Source organism: Arvicanthis niloticus, chromosome 21 (genome assembly GCF_011762505.2).
Source record: "Arvicanthis niloticus isolate mArvNil1 chromosome 21, mArvNil1.pat.X, whole genome shotgun sequence".
NCBI lineage: Eukaryota > Metazoa > Chordata > Mammalia > Rodentia > Muridae > Arvicanthis > Arvicanthis niloticus.
In genome coordinates this window covers 16,786,137-16,809,065 of record NC_047678.1, presented here as the reverse complement: position 1 = coordinate 16,809,065, position 22,929 = coordinate 16,786,137, and the positions used below count along the sequence as shown (strand labels likewise).

The window sequence follows — 22,929 nt, the reverse complement described above, 5'->3', positions numbered from 1 at the left end:
CGTTTGCACACAGCCCCCAACACATGGGTAGAATGTTCAGAGCAGCTCTGTATTTTAACATCAACTAGAAAAAACAACCAAACAATAATTTGTGATCTATTTCTGAACTAAAAGGTATGTATTATAGCCACATTAAATTACACAAAGGAATCTGAAAGGCATAATGTTAAGTCAAAGAACATCAAACCACAGAAGAAAACCCCACACTAGGTAGGTGGCACACCACTTCTGTCTAATCCTGAGCACTAGGGAAACTGAGACAGGATATTATAAGTTCAAGTCTAGCTTGGGCTACAAGTGAGTTTCAGGATAGCCTGAGCTATAGTGAGACAACCAGAAAGACATGATTTCATTTATACATGTCAGAAGACAAAACAATACATTTCTTTTTTCAGCTTTTCATACTTGTTGCCTTTACAGGAAAACAAATGAATAATAAATAAATTTAAAGCCAGGGTGTGATACATACCTATAGTCCTAGCACTTGGGAGCTGAGGTAAGAAAGTCAAGATGAGAGCTAGGCTGGGCTAACACTGAAGAAATTCAAGGAACTGTTTACATCTGCAGGTGTGGGGAATGACAGGAGGGATGGTGGACATGCAACAACTTAACAGTAACATGGCTTGGTGCCGTCATGGACTCTGATCCCTCTGTAGCTCTACGCCCAAAATAAACCTTTCTTTCTCTGAGTTGCCTTGGTCATGGTGTTTTATCACAGCAATAGAAAATTAAGACATTTCTGCTCTCTGAATTCAGTACTACTGAAAGATCAATATAACAAAGCATTCTATCAGAGTGAGGTGAGGTACAGATCTTCTAAAAATCATTGATTTTTGGCTATAAGAAGGTCACAAACTTACTATATAAATAAAGTACTAAAGAATGCTCCCCGGTACAGCCAGCACAGAGTCTCTGAACTGCAGTATTCTGTATGAAGACTTAACAAGTGAGTGTGACATTCAGTCAGGAATGTGTTAGCGTGGCCAGCATACCTGTGATATAGCCTTCTAAAGCTTTTGGAACCAGGGACTTTGCAATTTTGAGATCCTCCAGAGAGCATTTGCCTGATTCCAGACCAAAGGACATTCCCATCCGCTTCAGTACCTCGATGTCATCATGGATCTCAAAGGTGTTATCAAAATTAAAAAGGTATTCAAACCTGCAAAATAAAGCAGGGATACAAGGGATAAGTGAGAAGGCTTAGCAGGTAAAGGTGACAGACACCAAGCCTGACAAACTTGAGTTCAGTTCCCTAGATCGCCTGCGCACGCACACACACACACACACACACACACACACACACACACACACACACACACCCCTAAATACACAATCAATTTGTTTTTAAGAAATAAAGGAAGTATGAGGGTTTTGGTACTAGAGAAACTCTGAAAGGTTTTATATCCTGTGCTTTGTTTACTTTTTGTCGGAACCCAAAGCCTTGTGATTGCTTGACAAAAGCATTCTGAGCTATACCCCAGCCTTTTCTGCACTTTAAATAATGGAACAAGAGCCTGAGCTCAGCCACCATAAAGAGCACGTAGAACAGCAGCAGAGCACATGGTCATTCTCAAGCAAAGCCCTCGTAACCTTTCCAGGTCAGATCGCCACAAGAGTCCACTGAAGCTCAGGGATGTTACAAAAGCGGAGAGAGACTCCGTCCTAAAGCTAGTCCTCTCCAAAGTGGTCTACAGCTTTGCTAAAGAGAAAAGCCTTTCTAACTTTGGATGTATCTCTAATAGATTGGTTGATTTGCTTTGAGGAACCTTCTGGATGCTTAATTCATTTTCCTGAGTCACTCGCTAGACACAGCATACTTCTGTCAATCATGAAGACTTTTCCTTTAAGATAGGTTGTACTGCCGGGCGGTGGTGGCACATGCCTTTAATCCCAGCACTTGGGAGGCAGAGGCAGGTGGATTTCTGAGTTCGAGGCCAGCCTGGTCTACAGAGTGAGTTCCAGGACAGCCAGGGCTACACAGAGAAACCCTGTCTCGAAAAACCAAAAAACCAAAACAAAACAAAACGATAGGTTGTACTACACTACAGTTTTATCTTCAACTCCTGGACCCAAGGGATCCTTCTAGGTAGCTGGGATTGCAGGCACTTGAACTAAACATACTTGAATTAAATGAAAGACAATGTTAAGAAACCAAACCCAGTTAAATGCTGTCTTGAGGAGTTAAAGAATAAAGTATCTTAAGCCAGTGTCACAGGGCTGAGTACATAGACTGGCTCATGCCTGAAATACCATCACTTGGAAGGCCAAGGCAGGATGATACCTGTGAGTTATAGACATCTTAACATTTCATTCTCTGTAGCCTAGGCTATAGAGTGAGAATCTGTTACAAACAAATAAAAAGTATCACATGAAAAGTACATAGCACCAATCAAAGTTTTCTTGAAAAGTAGTCAGTTCAGATGTCTAGCTATACAATACAACAATCAAGAAGCTAAGACAGGGACAGAAAGCAATAGCTGAAGCTTGATCCCCAGGACATATTGGGGACAGAGCTGACTTCCAGCTCAGGCCTCAACAGGTCTCAGTTCTGTAGGCTCTGAATAGTAGTGGGTTTTACCTTGTTATGAAATTCTCTAGTAAAATCATGTGAAGTTGAGACTTATACTATATCTTACAGCAGGAAAAAAAATCTATGACTTGAAGAAATCATATGCTGAAGTGTATGGGTCTGAATAAAATACATTAACAAGCTTACAGTTCATCTGAAGTGGGTGCCTTGCCAGAGGGCAGATTTCAGGCATCACTTACACGCAGATGGCTTTGTAAACTTAATTTCACTGTGGGAAAGCCTTCTGGCTAATTAAAGATACGATTGCCTCACAAAGCAATTGAAAGACAAGATTAGTGACCTACCTCAAACAACAAGCGTGCACAAGCTATCCATGAATGGATGCCAGGCAAGGCGTGAGTCAGTGACCACCCAAGGCATAGGACTAAAACAGATGCCAACCCGCATGAACAGTGCCCATAATCTGCTAAGGTCATGGTTCCCAATTCCTGACACTCTTTATTTTTTAATTTTTATAATTTAAAACTTTTTTGAGACAAATCTCTTATGCAGCTCTTCTGGTTGGTCAGTGTTGACCAAACTCCTATCAGTCCTGTGATCAACATGCTTGGCTATGGAAGCTCTTCCACCTCTATTCCCTCATAAAAGCAGAGACTAACTTTACAAAGTAGCTGAGGTGACATGTTACAGTATGACATTTATAGGTCACTTCCGAAGATGTTAACCATTTTGAAGACTTGTGGTGTTAGGATGTTAGCAGTCCTCCCTGACCTAGGTTTCTCTAGTTGGTGGCTGTGAATAATAATCCTGACACGTAACATTTTGCTGGGCTAGATATTGTGTGAATTTATCTCTAGCTTTTATAAACTGGCAAAGTAAATAACTGATTTTAATTTCTTAGTTCTTGAATTCATTTTTTTAGATTTATTTATTTATTTTATGCACATATTAGTACACTATAGCTGTCTTCAGACATTCATACACACCAGAAGAAGGCATCGGATCCCATTACATATGGTTGTGAGCCACCATGTGGTTGCTGGGAATTGAACTCAGGGCCTCTGGAAGAGCAATGTTAACCTCTGAGCCATCTCTCCAGCCCCCTAGTTCTTAAATTCTTAAACACTATTTTAGTGTGTGTGTCCCATGGAACACACGTGGAGATCAACGAACAATTGCTTAGAGTTGGTTGTCTCCTCCGACCATGTGGGTTTTGAGATTAGACTCAGGTCATTAGATTTGGCAGCAAACACCTTTATCTACTGAGCCATCTTGCTGGACCAAATTTTTATTTTTGAGAAGGAAAAAAATGAGATCTCAAGAGAGGCTAAGAAATTTAAAGAATGCAAACTGCTAATCTCTAAGAATAGCAGCCCCACTTATAAAATGTCGCAGCGGACCAGACTGTATTCTCTCATTCATCTTCAGAGGGCTGAGGAGTAAGTGCTGGTCCTCCTCCACCTTGTTCCTGAGTAGATAGAGCTCCATGGAGCAGGCAGGTGGAGGAGCTTCGATCCACGACCAGAATCTGTCTCATCCTCTATGTAACTCTAACTTCCTTAAGAAGGAAGGGAAAGATACAATGAATATTCTACTTTGAAAGGTACTATCTCTTACTTGCTAAAGTGAATGGTGTCAATTATTTCAATTGTTGAAAATATTTTAAAAGGTATATAGACTTATGTGCTGACAAGTGTGTCCTTCTCTGTCACTTTCAACTTATTTTTTCTATGACAAGTTTTCTCACTAAACCTGATGCTTGCTTTCTGAGTTAGGCTGGGTGGCAAGCCCTGGCAAACCTGTCTGTTAACATTTCCCTCACCCACCATGCCCTCCCTACAGTTAGGGCTATATTAAGCATGGTACACCCAGCGTTTATGTAGGTGAGGGAGATCCAAAACTCAGGACCCCATGCCTATCCAGCAAACACTTTACTCACTGTGCCATGTCCCCAGCCTAAGCCAGGAGTTTAATGTTCACTTAACGAGTAATAAGCAAACACAGCAGGTGCTATGGTGCTATGGCACATACCTTTTAATCTCAGCATGTGGGAGGTGGCAGAAGGAAGATGAAGTCAATGAGACCTCTTCTTTATTTAATTCAATTTAATTTAATTTTTTGTTTTGTTTTGAGACAGGGTTTCTCTGTGTAGCCCTGGCTGTCCTGGAACTCACTCTGTAGACCAGGCTGTCCTCAAACTCACAGAGATCTGCCTGCCTCTGCCTCCCAAGTGCTCGAATCAAAGGTGTGCACCACTGCCATCAGCTAAGACCCCTTCTTAAAAAACCAAAAATAAATAACAAATAGAAGCTTACTTAAGTATGACACAATAAAATGAAACAGTTGGTTTAATGCCACATACTAGTCTAATATATTTTCATAATAACCTACAACATGTAACTTAGCAATGAACTGATTTCCTCCTGAGCCCTTAGTGATGGTCTTACTTATTGCAGTTACTTGCTCAGTTACTACACAAGTGTCACTCACGACAGCTTGGGCCCAGGTACCAGTAGCATACATGTCACAGGCACGCCTGACATGGAGTAGGGGTCTGTGAAGGACGGAGCTTACTCCAGCTGAAAATGCATTTCACCTACCCCATGGAAGCCATTCTGGAAGGGCTACACACCATGGAGTGTGCCATCCTTACCCGGGAGAAGAGTAATGGAAGGCCAGCCTTGCGCCCTCCCCGGCTCCCCACTCACTTGTCACTGGAGATGCTGCAGTCTATGACGGTTTTCCTGCTTGTATTAATGATTATAAATGGCAGCTGAATGGTGGAGTTCACTGCTGGAGGGCCCTGGTTTTGTTGTTCATTTTGTCGATTTCTCTGTACCAGGTTTTTAAAAGCAATTTGCTGTAATGTTCAATAAACAAATGAGGTAATTTAAAATATGAAAAAGTGACTTGGAATTTAAATAAATTAACATAATACATTTTAAAAAATCTATTTCAAATTAGAGTATTTAAACAGGCAGCCCATCTGTACTAGTAAATAAAAAAAGTTAAACATGATAAAAGATTATAATGATTAAGTTCAATAAACATATTTCAAGGGTAAAACACATATACTGTGTTTATTTCTTTTTCAAGATAGGATTTCTCTGTGTTAACAGCTTTGGCTGTTTTGGAATTCACTTTGTGACCAGGCTGACCTCAAGCTCACACACAGAGATTCTCCTGCCTCTGCCATCCGAGTGCTGGGATTAAAGACGTGCACCACCACACCCAGCAAAACACATATATTTTGATGATGTCTAACTAAGTACTGTAGCCTCTGGTTTCCATCTCCCAGAGAAACAGGCTCTCAGAAATGTGGGAGAGCCCAGCAGCACAGGCAATAGTTCTCTTCAGAGTGATCCCAAGGAAGCGTTGCTCCAACTCATCCCATAGAGCATCCTAAATTTAGGGCTAAACACACCTCACCTATAGTATCTAACCTAGAGATGAGCACAATTCCTTAAAACCAGAGAATTCTTTTTCAAAACGATAGCTGGGACACTCAGATAGAGGCAGCACCAGTCTGGCTAGCTGCAGGAGGCTAGACTCCCAGCCCTTGCCAACTGTGCCCCAAATCCCTACCATAGGTTTCTAAGGTTTACATATCTCAGTACTTTCTCTCAGGGTACCTTAGGATCCAGCCCAAGCCTCTCCTTTACTGAAGCTTGGGCTCACAACACACAACACCAACACTCTGCACTGTTCATGCCCTCACACCATGCAATGATGAACAATCACTACCTGGAGGACCTCAGTCAACACAATTGTATAATAGGAACTGCAGTGTTTTCACTCTACAGAGTTTTCTACTCTTAGAAACAAAGAAAACAAATGGAAATCAAAGACTTGTAATATTTTTCTGCCATCATTCCTCGGCATGTAAATATACGATTAGTTTATCTTTGCATTAAATTGTTACAAGCTTGAGTTTAAAAATTGTTGAATGAGTTGGATATGGTGGTACACCTCTTAAATTCCAGCACTTGGGAGGCAGAGGCAGGGAGTTTTCTGTGAGTTTCGGGAAGAATAGCCAGAGGCTATGTAGAGAGACCTTGTCTCAAAACAATAACAACAACAAAAAGTTTCTTGACATTAATTCATCTTTAAATTAATTTTGGCTTGCAATTAGGGTGGAATTTTAACAAATTTTCTAATATCCTAAACATACTTCTACCATCTTGTATGACATATTTGTACAAAGTGACATTCTCTGAAATTATAAAGTCAAAATGATAATCAACTCTGAAATATGCTGAAGATACTTCCTGACTTGCAGTATCAAATATTTACCAAACTTTACCTCTTTTATTATTATTGTGTGTGTGTGAGAGAGAGAGAGAGAGAGAGAGAGAGAGAGAGAGAGAGAGAGAGAGAGAGAAAAGAAAAGGTCATAGGGCACCTTTGGGGAGTTGGTTCTCTCCTTGTACTTTATATGGTATTCTAGAAACTGAACTCAGTTTGCCAAATGTCTCTACCTACTAGCTATCATGGTGGCCTCAAATTTTATGTAAAAATAAAGAGCAACACTCATCATCTGTATGCAAATATGCTTTTGTCTTTAATAAATAGTAAATTAATTTTTTTAGCAAAGAATTACTTTGAAATAAAATTTCCTTATAGTTTATTATCAACAACATTTTGATTTGTATACATATATACTCATGTCATATACAGACTCCTCAGACTAGAAGGGGTCATTCAATGGAAAGACCTGAACAAGATCACATTACCCTGCTTGTGTCCCCCATGCTGTGGGAGCCTCACTGTATGGAGGAGCATAAGCAGCAATAAGGAGGAGCCCTGAATACTCACGACTCACTGTTAAACAGCATCAAAACTGTAGACGATGATGAGAGCAGCTGAAACAATGGTAATTTAGTCTTTAAAAAAAAAATGCTGGAGCTTGAACTAAAGGCCCATTCTCACCAGGTAAGAACTCTATTACTGAGCTATATCCCTAACCTAATATTGTTATTTTAATAGTAAAAATAAAGTTACCTCCCATGCACTGTGGACTGACTTCCTTAATTGTTGCCCTTTTATTGACTCCCTTTGGCTTTTTGTTCTTTTCAGACTCAATATCATCTGTTCCAGAAGCTGAACAGCATTAAGCGTGTTCCTTATGGGAAAGGTTTAAGGCAGGAAAGGTTATGTACATAAAAGGAACATATGAGTTATCTATACGTATAATGTACTCAACTATTTATCTCAATTGTCAGCTTGTGAGAATCACCAGATGGACTTCTGCATATGTCTGTGTGGGCCTGTCTTGATAAAATTAAGTAAGGTAGTATTCTAGTTATTTTCTGTGGCTGTGATAAAATATTCTGACCAAAACTGGATGAACTCAGCAGGAACCCTGAAGCAGAAACCGTGGAAGACTATTTGTTGGCTTGCTTGCAGATCCACACTTAGCTTTCTGATACAGTCCCAGACCACTGGTCCAGGAAATGGTGCCAGCCACAGTGGCCTGGACTACATCAATTAACAACAAAGACAATCCCTAACAGACTTGCCATCTGATCTGGGCAATCCTGTCAACTTGATAGTTAAACCTAACTAGAACATGTGAGAAGAGTAACTAATAGTTAACTTGTGTCATGAAAAAATGAGCTATGACAGTAAAAAATCCAAGCCAGTTCAGCTATAACATTTAATGTACAGGGACAATTTATATAACTGATTTCTTATGATTACTCTGTAAATCTCATTTGATACAAGGAATAAAAATAAAACATGGAGAGGAATTAAGTGGTCTACAGAAAATCTGCAGTTACTCAAGTTTTAGTAATAACTTGAGTTTCATTATAGTCTAAAGCTACCTAATTCTATACAATGCACCAGGCTGTCCTCAGGTTAAAATCTTCTATAAATGTTTGGCTTGAGAGATAGGAATTACAAATTATGGGCATGTTTCTGGTATAAAAATAAGCAAAGGAAAATAAATAAATACTCAACCCCATTCTTTATACTAGGCACTGAAACATTTAAAAGCCCTGTCTTATTTTATTATTGATTCAGATAGGGTCTCATGGCCTTGAACCTGCTATGTATATGACTATGACTTTGAACTTCTGATTCTCTTGCTTCTACTTCCCAAGTGCTAGAACTATAGGTATGTACTACTGAACCTGGGTTAAAAAATGCGGGGGACTGAACCCAGAGCTCTGCGCATGGCAAAAGCTAAGCAAGCACTCTACTAACTGCACCCTGTCTGGTAGTCCTGTTGTTCAAGGACGTTTCTGTCCAGCACGACTCTTTAGCACAGAGATAATTACAGTCATGTTCTTAGAACTAATATCCCTTGCAGATGTCTACTAGTTGCACTACAGACTTTTCTGATGATCCTTGAGACAATGGCCACTTTTCCCCCCAGTTAGATAACTCTTGCCCCACCAGCGGTGGCTTTAGGTCATTCTTCTTTGAGGATCCATCCTCTCTGTGACTGATATTCTTCTTGCAAAAAAACAGATGGCAAAGCAAGTGTTTTGAGGGATGATTAAAAACATTAAAAACACAGAGCCTGGGACAAAGTAATAATATGGCTTTACACAATTGGACTACAGGAGAGAAGTGGGAAATGGCAGGAGCCTGAGCCATTGGTGGTGCAGAAATCCCTCTGCCTTGAGCTAGCCCTTTCCTGGGACAGATTAGACAGTACTAACTGTCCTCTGTGAACAGGCTGGAGATGCTCTTCCTGGTGGACTAGGGAATTCAGGTAGGGAAAGAGAAACCACCACCCAAGACTTCTGTTTTTTCTCCTCTTTCATGTTGCACATAGGATAAAATGGCTGTAAGATTCCTCTGGAAGTCACTATTTGACTGCCTTCACAATGGGCAGAATCAGATTTTCAGACATTTAAGACAGAAAAAAATTCTGATTTTGTTAGAAAGCATTGTCCCAATAACTCCTGGATGCTGGTTAAAAAAAAAAAAGAAGAAAATTAGATGCCTTAGCCAGGTATGGTGGTGCACACCTTTAATCCTAGCACTCTGGGAGAGGCAGGTAAATCTCTGAGTTTGAGCCCTGCCTGGTCTACATAGTAAGTTCCAAGGTTATGTAAAGTGACCCCCATCTTAAAAAAAAAAAAAAGGAAACAAATAAATATAGATGCATCAGGGGAACCTCAATTATAATGCTATCCTTCAACTGGCCCAACTCTGCAAGAGAGGGACAATGATTTAACATTCATTTAACATTCATCCCTATTCTACTTTCTTTGATCTTCAGACTATCTGAATTGGCCCCCAATTGTCCTGCTCCCTTGTCAGCCTCTGTGGTTTAGCTCTGCACCTCTGAAATCAAGAGACCCACTACCCTATAACCCCATCACCTGAATCTTGCTGTTGACAACTCAGAACAGCACAGCTCACCTAAAAAAAAAAACTACTGGCTGGGACCCATATCATGGACTATGCTTTGCCTCCTCTGAGTGACTTGTTCCTGGTACTCGGGCACCCCAGTAGTAAGGCAGATGCACAGCCTGACACCCAAGTCCTCTTTTCTTCCAAACCCACACATCCTAATTTGGCAGCCCTGGTTCCCTGCTACCCTGCCTAACATACCCTAGAGGAACTCAAGAAGACCACCTTGAGTCCCCTAGCATGGTTCCCTTGCAGGAGATGAGGGGAGAATTTAGACCCACCTATGTTTACAGAGCCTTCTTGTTAGCGGAGCTTAAAAATATCAAAAGGAGAATTAGGTAGTTTTCACTGAGAATCTCAGCCAGTACATACAGGCATCATGGCATCTAAACAGCCTTTATAGCACGGCCTGGAGAGAGTTCACACTCATTTTAGACAAGACCTTGACCTTAAAAGAAGAAAGATAAAGGAAAGGGCCAATAGTAGCTGGTAGTGACTACCACATGGCCCAGAGCCAAGATGCACAAGTCCAAGTGGTCCTGCCAAAGACTCCTGTGGTCATTGGAAGAGAAAGCAATTTATCATACTTGAGAGGATTTAAGGAAAGCAGAGATCAAATCTTACTACTAGCAAAGGCCACTTGACAGAGAGAAAGTGCACTTCCTATTATTCCCCAAAGAGTAAAGGAGACTATAAGAAAACACAAATGTAACGCTGGAGTCCTTGGAGGACGAGGTCCTCCTGAAAGACAAACATCACCCAGCCATCCCCAGACATCCATAGAAAACTTCAAAAGCTGGAAGCTAAGTGAAGAGCCTGGACCAATCTACATAGCGTCTAGACAATCTTAGTGCATTACAGACAGAACCTGGAAAGGGAGCAGTAAAAGGACAACTGACAATAACCTCCTGGCTGCTAGGAAAGCTACCCAAGGAAGGCCCATCCTGAAGTACCCCTCTAGAACAGGCTTCCTCTGTGGCCAGCCAGGTTAAGTCTGGAGTTTTATGTCTTACCCCTACCTCAACCCTTTCCCAACTGCCAAGGTAACTATTGGAGGGCAAGATGGCGCTTGAGGAACAAGAGCTTGGAAGTAGCTCTCCATCTGAACACTGATGGGTCCTCTGGAAACTCCCCTCTCCAGAACCAACTTGAGGAGCCCCATGTAACTTTGTAAGATGGCACACCATGAACTTCCTAGTGGATACAGAAGCCTGAGACTTCATGTTGCCCTTTTCTCCAGGTCCCCCAGTCCTAGAAAACAGCCACTTTTCCGGGGCGAATTGGGCCAGCTCCTGAGACGTGTTACACAGCCCCCAGCCTGACAATGGAGAAACCTTCCTTTCCAAAACTCGTTCCTCATTTTGCCTCCCCTTTGTGCAGAAATGTGTTCTCTTAGCATGAAATGGGACTTGTTCTGCCTCTGATAGGAACCTATATCTGCCTCTGTTGGAAGACAATATACACCTTTTAGTACAGACTCGATGAAGAGACTACAGAGGTCAGGCCACAATGGTTTGCCAGGTCTGATACATCTCAAAGAGCCCACCTTAGGGACAAAACAACAAACAGCAAAACTCCTTCATAGTTTGACTTCTGGGTAAGAGTGAATACACAAAAGGAGCTGCTGCACCCAAGGTGGGGACTTGGGAGTTGGGGACACAGTAAAATGACAGCTGGGCGGCCTGAAGGGCTAAACACTCAAGATCAACAGAGCAGCAACGGGTAGGGCTGCAGATATTCCTCCAGATACTATCTGGTAACACTACAACTACCAAACACACTGGCTTTAGGAGCAAACAGGCAGAGAAAAAGATGCCAAATCTTTACCTGAAGGAGAAGTTCTTGTAGCTGGGCCCGCTTCTGCTTTATCCGTTCTATCCGCCTCTGCTTCTCTATCTTTAAAACATAAGTTATAAAACAAACAAATCCTTAAATCATTTTTTGAGATTTATTTTTATTTTATGAGTGTTTATCTCCATATGTGTCTGTGCACTACATGTGTGCCTGGTATCTGGTTTCCTTGGAAGCCAGAAGAAGGCATTAGATCCTCTGGAGTTATAGATGGTTCTAAGCCACTATGTGGGTGTCAGGCACTGAACCCTGGTCCTCTGCAAGAGCAGCAAGTGCTCTCAGCAGCCAAGCCACCTCTCTGGCCCCCAAAGAGAATTTAAAATAAAGTTGTTCTTTTACCCTTTGCTGTTGTTACCTCTCGCCTACCGTTGCTGCATTTCTCCTTTGATACAAGTAAATCACCTTTCTTGTCTGCTCCAAACATATTTCCTGTTTGCTCCTCTCTACTCTGGTCTATACTAGGAGTCCCTTTTCATAGTTCTACTAACCATTACTACCCTCCATTTACTTAAATGTTACATTAACATCTCTCTGTGGACACTGCGGTAAGAACATATAAAGACTAAGCCCTACCTGCCGGTTATGCGCACACCCATTCTTTCTCTAACATGCCCCTCTGACCTATTTAGCTCAGACCATATCCACTCCTTCACTCCCTGTCCCATTTCCCTCTCCTTCTATCAGGTATTTTTTTACTTAAAAAAATTTTTTTTTGAGGCAGTGTTAGGATGTAACCCAGATATGACAGGATTTTGTGATCCTCCTGCCTATACCTTCCAAGTGCTGGGATTACAGGTACAGACTGTTGGACCCAAGCATTCTAAAAATAGCTCCCCACTGTTTCCACATCAGGCCTACATTGCCTAACATCCAGAAATGAATATATCACTCCTCTACAGCCATATATCTTGGTCACATTTAGCTAGAAGCACACTTTCTTGTGTCTGTCTTGGTCCATGAAATAAATGCCCTATCCACCCTTAAACATTTGACAAACTTCTGATCTCTTCTCCCTTCTTCCATCCCTTTTTTCATGGGTGTGCCCTCTCTCTGCTTCTGAGACAGAATCTAGGGCCTCATTCACACGTGGCAAGAGCTCTATAACAGAGTTGTTATCTTGAGCCCAGATTAAATCATTTTTCACAACTCTTCTGTTTTTCATCTCCTTTATTAAAGCAATTGCTTCCTGAAGTCTTGATTTTAGTGTTAAACTTTGTCTTTTCTGTAGTTAAGGACATGGTAATGTTGGTAGATTTTAGCTTATGGGTCTTAAGTATCAGCTTAATATTACTGATAATATAATTAAAATGCTGTTCAAATTCTACTTAGGAAGAAAAAAAAAGAGAGGGGAGATACTTCTACTGTAGCATATAAAAATACTACCCTTCAGCCTCTGATGAATGTGTCTTTTTTTCCCTGTCATTCACAATAATTTTGAAAAAAATTTCTAGGTTGGATGGAGTACAAAAGTACTGAGTAAAATTTGAAACCAACTGCAATTATCTCTTTTTGTTATTTTGTCTTTTTTTTTCCCCCAGAGCTGAGGACTGAACCCAGGGCCTTGCGCTTGCTACTCTACCACTGAGCTAAATCCCCAACCCTGCAATTATCTCTGAGAGCCACTCTTCACCTCAATTCATATAATCTTAACAGTAAAATTACAACATATCAACTTAGGAATAGTGTGACTGAAACACACTCATTTAAGGACGTTTTTCTACAGTGCTTAAAATTAACCAGGCTAAAATGTTTTTAAATATTGTTCTAGAATTAGTGAAAGCCATGTATGACATGCTGTCCTGTCACTTAATGAGTGAGTCAAAGGTAGATATATCTTCCATAGTTATAGTTAGGATATTGAATAAGCAACACAGGAAACAAGCCACCAGCTTGAGTTATTGTTTGGATACATATAGATTTACTTTGCATCAAAATAATTAATCAAGTCAGATTAGATCTGTTAGATGACCTATCAAAAACACATTGGCAGATACTTGTATTTAAATTAGAATGAAATAAAGATCCTTTCTAAGAAATGAGAATAATGAAACCCATTCATTTAACTTTGTTGTTGTTGTGTTGGGTTTTTTGTTGTTGGTTTGTTTTGAGACAGGGCATACACTCAGTCTAGCTTTGAACCAAACAGTTGAGATATCTTGACCCCTTGACCCTCCTCCTACTTCCGAAGCGCCAGGATTAGAGGCACACACCATCATCACCTTCATGCCAAGCCACTCACTGACATTTTCTTCCTTAGTTTTAGGTTTTGTAAAATAAACTGCAAACTGTATCTCCAAAACTCTTCCAATTCAAAATTCTCCACAGATTCTTAAGGTAATGACTGAATACAGCAAACATGAACAACTAGGAACATTTTAATATCACATAAATTATATTTCTGAATGAAAATGTCTTGCATGTGAAACAAACAACAACAAAGCCCAGCTACTATTCAGGAGCACCGTACTTACTTCCAGATTTTGGCATTCCTGAGCAGAATTGGTAGGCAGGCCAATCCACTTGATTTCTTTTTTTTCCTTTGAAATTATGTTCATCGCCATTAGCACATTTAAAGCATCATAAACTCTTCGTCTAATGTTCTTCTGATCATAAGCCTGCTAAAAATATTTTTATTAAGTGGTGAATTTTAAAGGTTATCTTTCACATGCTGTTGATATTTACAGTAGTACCTCCCAAGTACTGAAAAATTCTATGTCCAGTGAAAACATCTTCAGAACCTAATATGTAAGGAAGACACTTGTAAACTTTTTATTTTTTTACATTTTTACGTGTGTGTGTGTGTATCTGGGGAGGGGCAGTGGACATAAGTTCTTGCCATATTGTCTGTGTATAGTTCAAGCACCACTTGTGGAAGGCCAATGTCTTTTTCTATCACATGAATCCTGTGACTGACCTCAGGTCATCAGGCTTGGTGGCAAAATGCCTTTGTCAGCTGAGGTATCTTACTAGTTCTAAAGATACTTTTCATTTATTTGTCTGTTTATTATCTCAGATTGTTCTGAGGGTTGAACCCCAGGCCCTGTGCATGCTAAAAGAGTGTTTTACCACTCGGTTATATCTCGAGCACTGAAGACACCTTTAACACAAATTAACCTCAGAAACAAACATTATACTACCACTATACTGACAAAAATACTAAAGGTACTTCTTTGGGTGGGAGAAGAGTACTAAAAATGGAAGCTTGGAGTCAGAGAAAACATAAAGATGAGTGAGGGTAAATCTCTCAGCTGCATAAGAAGTCCAAGATAGCTGGGCAGTGGTGGCGCATGCCTTTAATCCCAGCACTTGGGAGGTAGAGGCAGGCAGATTTCTGAGTTCGAGGCCAGCCTGGTCTACAGAGTGAGTTCCAGGACAGCCAGGGCTACACAGAGAAACCCTGTCTCGAAAAACAAACAAACAAATCCAAGATCTATAAAAATTAATATCTATAATAAGTGTATACACAGAGAGGTAAAGTATTCAAAGTGCCCCCATCATTTGGAAAGATCTTATACTTTAAAAACATCAAGGGCTAGGGAGATAGCTGAGTGGGTAAAGTGCTTGCTATGAAAGGATGAGAGCCTAAGTCTGGATCCCCATCATCCATGTGAAAGCCAACTGCAGCATGCATCTGCAACCCCAATACAAGGTGGTGAAGACAAGTGGACCCTGGGTATTTACTGGCCTCCCAAGCTAGCCAATTATTAAGCTTCAAGTTCAGTGAGAAACCCAGGCTTCATGTGAGGATGCCAGGAATGGAACCACATCTTTAATCCCAGCACTTGGGAGGCAGAGAAAGGTGGTACTCGGTGGGCTCAAGGGCAGTCTGGTCTGCAGAGTGATTCCAGATCAGTCAGACAGACAAACTGAGACCCTGTTTATAAACAAACAGAAATAAGGTGACAACTGACAGAGCGAGACAGCCAGTGTTACCTCTGGTATCTGTACACTCATGGATGAGGCTCCATACCATGTATACAACACAGACAACACACATATTCACACACACACACGTCAAGGATACATGTTTTGAGGTCTATGAACTGTGTCTCTTACAATATGGTTCTTGGACCAGTACAGACCAGCTGTTTTCAGTCTATGTTCCAAAATATTTCTGTACTCTCTGTACACTGTTAGTTCAGCTAACTTTTCATTTTTTTTGGTAATAAGACTTTTATTGAATGAATAAATTTACAGTGATTTATATCATGAAGTTCTTATCTTGTACATAGGAAGTTTTTAACAAAATCAAATCAATTAAATGTGATGATAAAGGATAGTGTGGACCACTGAGCCCATGGAAATATAAAATGAGATAAATCAATAAGAAGTTTAAAGTATGGAACTGAATATAAATGTTGTATTCTTGACATTGTAGGCTTCATTTAACATCATTTTCTGGGTAAAATCCTAGGATTCTGAACTTTTCTATTTTTGTTTATTTGACATAGGAGTGGAGGGTAGGGGTGTCTCACTATGTAGCCCAGGTTAACCTTGTGCTCAACTATACTGCAAGTTGGCTTCAATACCCTAAGTGTCCCAAAATTTATATGACCTAATAGTATATTTTAAAAATACTGCCAGGCAGTGGTAGCACATAACTTTAATCCCAGCACTCAGAAGGCAGAATCAGGCAGATCTCTGAGTTTAAGGCTAGCCTGGTCTACAAATCGAGTTCCAGGATAGCCAGGCCTACACAGAGAAATCTTGTCTCGAAAAAACCAAAAATATTTATCTTTGTGGGCTACTGGCACACACCAGCTGGGTAAACCAATTCCCACGTGTGCCTGATGACCTGAGTTCCATCTCCAGAACTCAGGAAGAAGGAACTGATCCTTTGACCTCTATACATGTGTCATGGTATGCATGTGCCCACAGATATCACATACACAAACATACAAATAGAGAACTCTCAACTAAAGGATTCCCAAGCTTCCTGGATTCCTCAGATCTACAACACAGATCAATAGGTATACGGAATCCAGGAATCACAGTCTGTTATAATCATGACCCACCTACCGAATCAGCTGCCAGATGGTTACTTGAGTTGGTGAACTCGGATACCAGCTCATCAGCGACCTCATTGTATGATGTCGTGCCTTTCCGCTGAACTTTCTCACACACCTTCATTGAAAAATGTCTCAAGCCTTTCCCATTTTTATCTCCCTTTTTGCTTCGTTTACTAGAAAAGAAAAAGATTAATGAAAAAATTCACATTCCATTATACTCAGAGACTTTCTCTACAAAATTATGTAAAAATAAAACTAGAAGATAATCACTTTGTTTCTGTTTCAAATGAAAATTTAAATTGGGTAGAGGAAATATTTTCAAGTTTAATTTTTGCTTTAAGAGCTTAACAATACATAGAATGATTTTTTATAATGTCATTCATTTAGTAAGCAAGTATTGACAAATGACTGCTATATGCCAGTGATTATTAGACTCCAGAAATCTGTGAAAAGTTATAATAACTCTACCTCCCAGAGATTATGTGTTAGCTAGTACTTATCTTTTCTTTGACATTAAAATTATCTCTATCTCAGCTCTTATCCATCAAAACTTGAGGGGTCAATTTAGTTCTAATAATATACGAGCATCAAGTATAGGTATGAACTATTTTAGGGACCAGAAGTATAAAACTGCAGGTGAAATTCTTTCCCTAAATGAGTCTTAGAGCATGATGATAAAACACATGTGTAGCGGCAGATAATCCGAGAGGTCAAAGTGCCAGGCCACAGTTACTCTGGGAAGGGTGACGATGAACCGCTACTCTAACATACAGGAACAGGACTTGTGGGAGAGCCATCAACACTGAGTAAAGGTCAAAGAAAGGATGTGAGGACAGTCTTGGTCAGGAGAAGCAGCAGAAATACAGCATAGAGAAAACAGATAATAGAGGAAATACTGAAGACAAGCAGGCGGAGTCAGCCAGCACAGCATGCAAGGCGAGCCATGACACACATGATGAAGACCAGGCTGTGCCTTCACAACAAGGCACACAAACCTGCCTTCCTCTCATCATGTCTATCAACATGATTCAACGCACTAAGGAATTATTTATAGGGCCTGTCTGTGTCATGTACAGAAGAGGCACCAGCCATGCTCTTTCAAAAGGGCCTCTTTCTACACCTCCCACATTCCAACTGTCAACTTGACTACATCTAGAATTAACTGAAACCCAAGCTGTTAGGTTTCTTTTTTTAATTTTTATTTCTTTTCTTTTTTTTAAAGACTTATTTGTTTGTTTATTTACTTATTTTATATATAATAGTACACTGTAGATGTCTTCAGACACACCAGTAAAAGGCATAAGATCCCATTACAGATGGTTGTGAGCCACCATGTGGTTGCTGGGAGTTAACTCAGGACCTCTGGAAGAGCAATCAAGGCTCTTAACTGCTGAGCCATCTCTCCAGCTCTTAAATTTTTATTTCTTGAGACAGGGTCTCACTCTGTATCTCTGACTAGTTTGGAACTCACTACATAAAAAATGCTAACCTCAAACTCATAAAGATCCAGTTGCATCTGCCTTCAGATTTTCCCTCCCTCCCTTCCTTTTGTTCTGATTTTTTGAGACAGGGATTCTCTGTGTAACAGTTTTGGGTGTCCTGAAACTTACTCTGTATACCAGGCAGGCTTTGAACTCAAGAAATCTACCTGCTTCTGCCTCCCAAGTGCTGGGATTAAAGGTATGCCACCTTGCCCAGCTCCTTCAGATTTTCTTAATCAGACTATTTGAAGCAGAGATTCACCTTAATTCTCAGGCACACCTTCTGGTGGCAGCCCAGATAAAGGACATGGAAGAAGGAAGCTCTGCCTTTTGTCTGCTTGTCCTTGTTCTCACTGGCAAGCTCTTCTGTCCTATGGCTGAGGCATTCCTTCAACAGTTTTAGATCCAATTCCTTCGGATTTCAACATACACCAAAGACCAGTAGCTATACAGGAATCTTCCAGAACTCTAGCTCCAGACTGGAAATGCTGAGACATCCAGCCTCATAGACTGAATTACTATGGGCTTCTTGGCTTTTTCCACTATGATCCAGTCATTGCTGGACTACCCAGACAACACCCTATAAAGCAGTCTAAATTCCATTTTAGTGTGTGTGTGTGTGTGTGTGTGTGTGTGTGTGTGTGTGTGTGTGTATTCATTCTAGTAGTTCTGTTCCTTTAGAGAACCCCGATGAATACAATTAGGAAAGAATCATTAATACATCCCAGAGTACAGGCACTGTATCTCACAGGCTACTTTTAAAATGCAGTGAGACCACTAAGTGGTTTTTTTGAGTTGCACGGTGAGATACTGATTTAGGTAGAAATTCTTATATTAAAGTGGAAGGTGAATTTATGGGGAAATAGGAGATGGAAGAAAAGTCAGCTAAGAAGTTACTACAACAACTGAGGTAATGACCTTCCTGGGTCAGTGGAAGGGAAGAGGAACAGACAGAATTGCAAAACTTGAAAGGCAAAAAGTAGTAAAACTAAGCATCTGATTGATATGGAAAGAAACAAACAGAGAAACAGCAAAGTCTGAATTGGGTGTTTAAGTAGGTGCACTCTGAGGGGCTGGTGAGATGGCTCAATAGATAAAGGTGTTTGTCTCCAAGTCTAATGATCCCAATTAGACTTGGAACCCAAACAGAGAAAAAGAACTGATTCCACTAAATTGTCCCCCGACTTACATAATTGTTCAGTGGCATATGTGCATCAACACTGATCAATCAATCAATCAATCAATCAAATCAAATCAAATCAATGTAATTTTGAAAATGTTAGGGCTAGAGAGATGACTCAGCAGTTAAAAACACATGTTGTTCTTACAGAAGACCAGAGCCAACCTAACTCCAGCTCCAGGAGATCCAAGGCTCTCTCCCTCTCTGGCCTTTGAGAGCACCCACATGTATGTGACACATAAGTGTATACACACACACACACACACACACACACACACACAACCACTTACCCACCAAACCTCTTTATCATGCTAAGCATGATGACACATACCTGTAATACTAACACATGGGAGGATCAAAAAAGAAAAACAAAAGAAAACAAACAAAAAAACCAAAGCATACAAAACCACCAATAAAATAGCTCCCCTCAAAACCCTTATTTCATTAAGTAGGAGTATGTGTGTGCTGTGTGTGTGCACTTATGTGTGACACATAATACGGTACCTAGTACAGTAGTTTGAACTTAGGCTCATATAAAGGCTCTAAGCCATTAGTTCTTCCCCCCTCCACACCACTCCCTAACCCCAGAGCTGGGAACAGAACTAGGACTAATTATCATCACATAGTGCTCTACCACTAAGCCATATTCCTAGCTTTTAAACTGACAGTCCTTAATGCCAGAAGTAACTGACTTGAAGAGACATTTATACTTGTTTAAGAGAGACCACAGCGCTTCTGATATACAATCAGAAAGGAGAACCACTGTACTAATATTCTAAGAAAAGATGACCTCACACTACGAAAAGTGTCTATAGAAATAAGTGTTTGCTATGATCTAGAACTATTTAAAAACAAAACAAACTAACTAAAAATACTCAACAACTGTTTAAAAGTGTGAGCAAGTTAGGGTACTATGGAGTGTACTCATTTTGGAAGAACACTGCTTTTCCCAAAAGGAGGGAGGGGTCTAAATGACAAATGTCACAAGATATCTAGTGATACTGACAATAAGTGAATTGAAAAATCTCAATGTAGAATGAAATAATGTTAGGAACTAAATAAAGTTAAAGTTACACAAAGGAAACTCCCCTCTTTCCACAGTGGAAACGAAACAAAGCACACTCATACTCACCTTTCTGAAAAATCAGAGTCTATCAATTCTCTAGCTCGTTTTCTATCACTAAAAAGACAAAAAGATAGCTTAAGCACACACATACACACAACTCTATTCCTAAATAATTTATTATCAACTGTCTCACTCTACACTGAATGTACACAGAAGAAAACTTATTTTTACAATGATATAAAGACATGACAATATAATAATCCAAAATTGGAATAAGTTCAGTGAATACTTGGGGAGAAAAACAGTATAGATTTATAAATTAATTTTTACAAAACTGTTTTGTCTTCATAGTATATGAATGTATGTCTGTTAATCTGTATATGGCATAGCGCATAAAGCACTTGACAGGGCTGTTACTACATCAGCTTATGAATCCTTAAATCAAGATTATTTTTACTGTTTGTTTGCTCCATACTCACACAGGCTAGATCCCAAGCAGTATGTCACCAAGTATATAACTCCTCAAGTAATAAAACTTCAAAAGTGATAAAAATAAGGTTTGGAGTATTATTTTAATATTTTCCTTTTGTCCTTTTAAAATATATATATATGTGTGTGTGTGTGTGTGTTTAAGCCACACGTATGTGGGTACCTACAGAGGCTAGAAGGTGGTGTCAGATGTCTTGGAGATAGGTGGTTATGAGCTATCTGGTGTGGGTGCTAGGAACCAAACCCTGTTCCTTTGTAAGAACAAGTGTTCTTAAGTACTGAGCCATTCTCCAGCTTTTGCTTTTCTTTCTTGCATGCTTATGCTCTGCCCCACAGAACTCCACCTCTGTAAGACAAGGTTTTCCTGTGTAACCCAGGCTGCCCTTCAACTCTCTCATTTTGCATCTCTGGTCATCTTGCCTCAGCCTCTCCAGTACCGGGGTTACTGTAATGCACTCCTGTTAATTACCTTTTACAGAAGATGGGGTGCTGAGATAACACAGGAGAAACGCTAGCAAAAAGCATTTCATAAACGAAGATGGAAAAGGGTTTGACAGTAATGGTAGTAAAATGGTAACAAAAGGGATATTGCCCAAGTATTTATTAAAAAAAAAAAAATCAAGGGAAGTTTTCATGAAAATGTTAATACCTTTGTCCTCTTTTCCTAGTTTCTTTTCTGATTTTTAGAAAAGTTGAAGGAAGCCTCATGAGTAAAGTCAACACTTAACACAAGTCCTTTCTTATGTGTCAAAACAATATAAAATTAGTTCTTATATCTCCAAAGCAGCTAAGTATTATAATCATAAAAGTAGTCCTATTTCAGAATTTTAAAGTCAGGAGACCTAGTTATAAGTTAAATTGTTCTCATCTTAAATATGGTTTTACTCATTGGACATGGTGGTACTTGCATATGGGTGGGAGTTGCATATGGGCAACTCCAGGTTGGAGGCAAGCCTGGGCTATATACTGAGCCCAATTATAATTGGTGATTTTAAAGCAATATATTAGTTTCTAAAGATCTAAACTAGGTGGGTATTGTAGGAAATAACTGTAATCTCAATATTCAAGAGGCTGAGGCAGAAGGGTCACTAAGAGTTCAATGCCAGTCAGACTATGTATCAAGAACCAGGTTAGTTAGGGTTATATCCCAAAACTCTGTTTCAAACAACAAAAACCACCAAACTCCCAGAATCTGCAATCCCAGCACTCAGAAGGTACAGGCAGTCTGATCAGGACCCCATCTTAAGACCTCCCAAAACAAAATAAATACCCCCCCCCCCCACAAAGCCAACCAATTGAACTAGATTAACAAAACAAAAGAATACAGGACTGAGGAAATGGCTCAGAGTATAAGACACACATGCAAGCCCATGGAGTAGACCCTAGTGCACACAAAAGGCAGGACTTCGGGTGACCTGCTTATAACCCCAGCATTTACTCGGGAGGTCACGTTAGGGGATTATTGGAGTAAAATGGTGAGGTAGATTAGCCAAATCAGCAAGGTTTGGCTTCAACAAAAAAACCTCTCCTCAGTAAACAAAATGTCAAATGATCAAGGTAGACACCCTATGTTAACCTCTGGCCTCCATATGTATACAGGCACACACATGTATATTCACAAATACATATGCTCATGCAAACATGAACACATACATCATACACACAGACACAAAAATCTGAGAAAAGACCTGGAGAGACAGCTCTGCTGTTAAGAGTCCACACAGATATCTTAGGGGACTGCAGTTCCTTAGCTTGCTGCATCTTACTGCGTTGGGTGGATCACAAGTGCCTGCAACTCCAGTTCCAGGGAGCCAATGATCTTTCCTGGACTCAACAGGCACTTGCACCCTTGGTCACAAACTCCACCCCTTACACACACATATACATAATTAAAAATCTTTGGGCTGGTGAGATGACAGATAGAGGTACCTGCTGTCAGGATGGAGAAACTAAAT

The 22,929-nt window shown here is 40.2% G+C and overlaps 1 protein-coding gene across 41 annotated transcripts in view; it reads right to left on the bottom strand.

The window, feature by feature from the left end:
• The window catches only part of Tfdp2 (transcription factor Dp-2), a 139,364-nt gene that overhangs the window by 11,667 nt on the left and 104,768 nt on the right, over window positions 1-22,929 (bottom strand). For 28 of the 41 annotated variants that reach the window (XM_076917527.1, XM_076917528.1, XM_076917529.1 and 25 more), the window contains 6 exons: window positions 20,552-20,599; window positions 16,769-16,931; window positions 14,221-14,367; window positions 11,726-11,794; window positions 5,239-5,390; window positions 993-1,159 (listed from right to left, as the gene is read on the bottom strand). In XM_076917527.1, the coding sequence (XP_076773642.1) occupies window positions 993-1,159; window positions 5,239-5,390; window positions 11,726-11,794; window positions 14,221-14,367; window positions 16,769-16,931; window positions 20,552-20,599 (746 nt within the window). The remainder of the gene's footprint in view (window positions 1-992; window positions 1,160-5,238; window positions 5,391-11,725; window positions 11,795-14,220; window positions 14,368-16,768; window positions 16,932-20,551; window positions 20,600-22,929) is intronic. The other 13 variants (XM_076917536.1, XM_076917558.1, XM_076917564.1 and 10 more) reach the window with 4 other exon arrangements.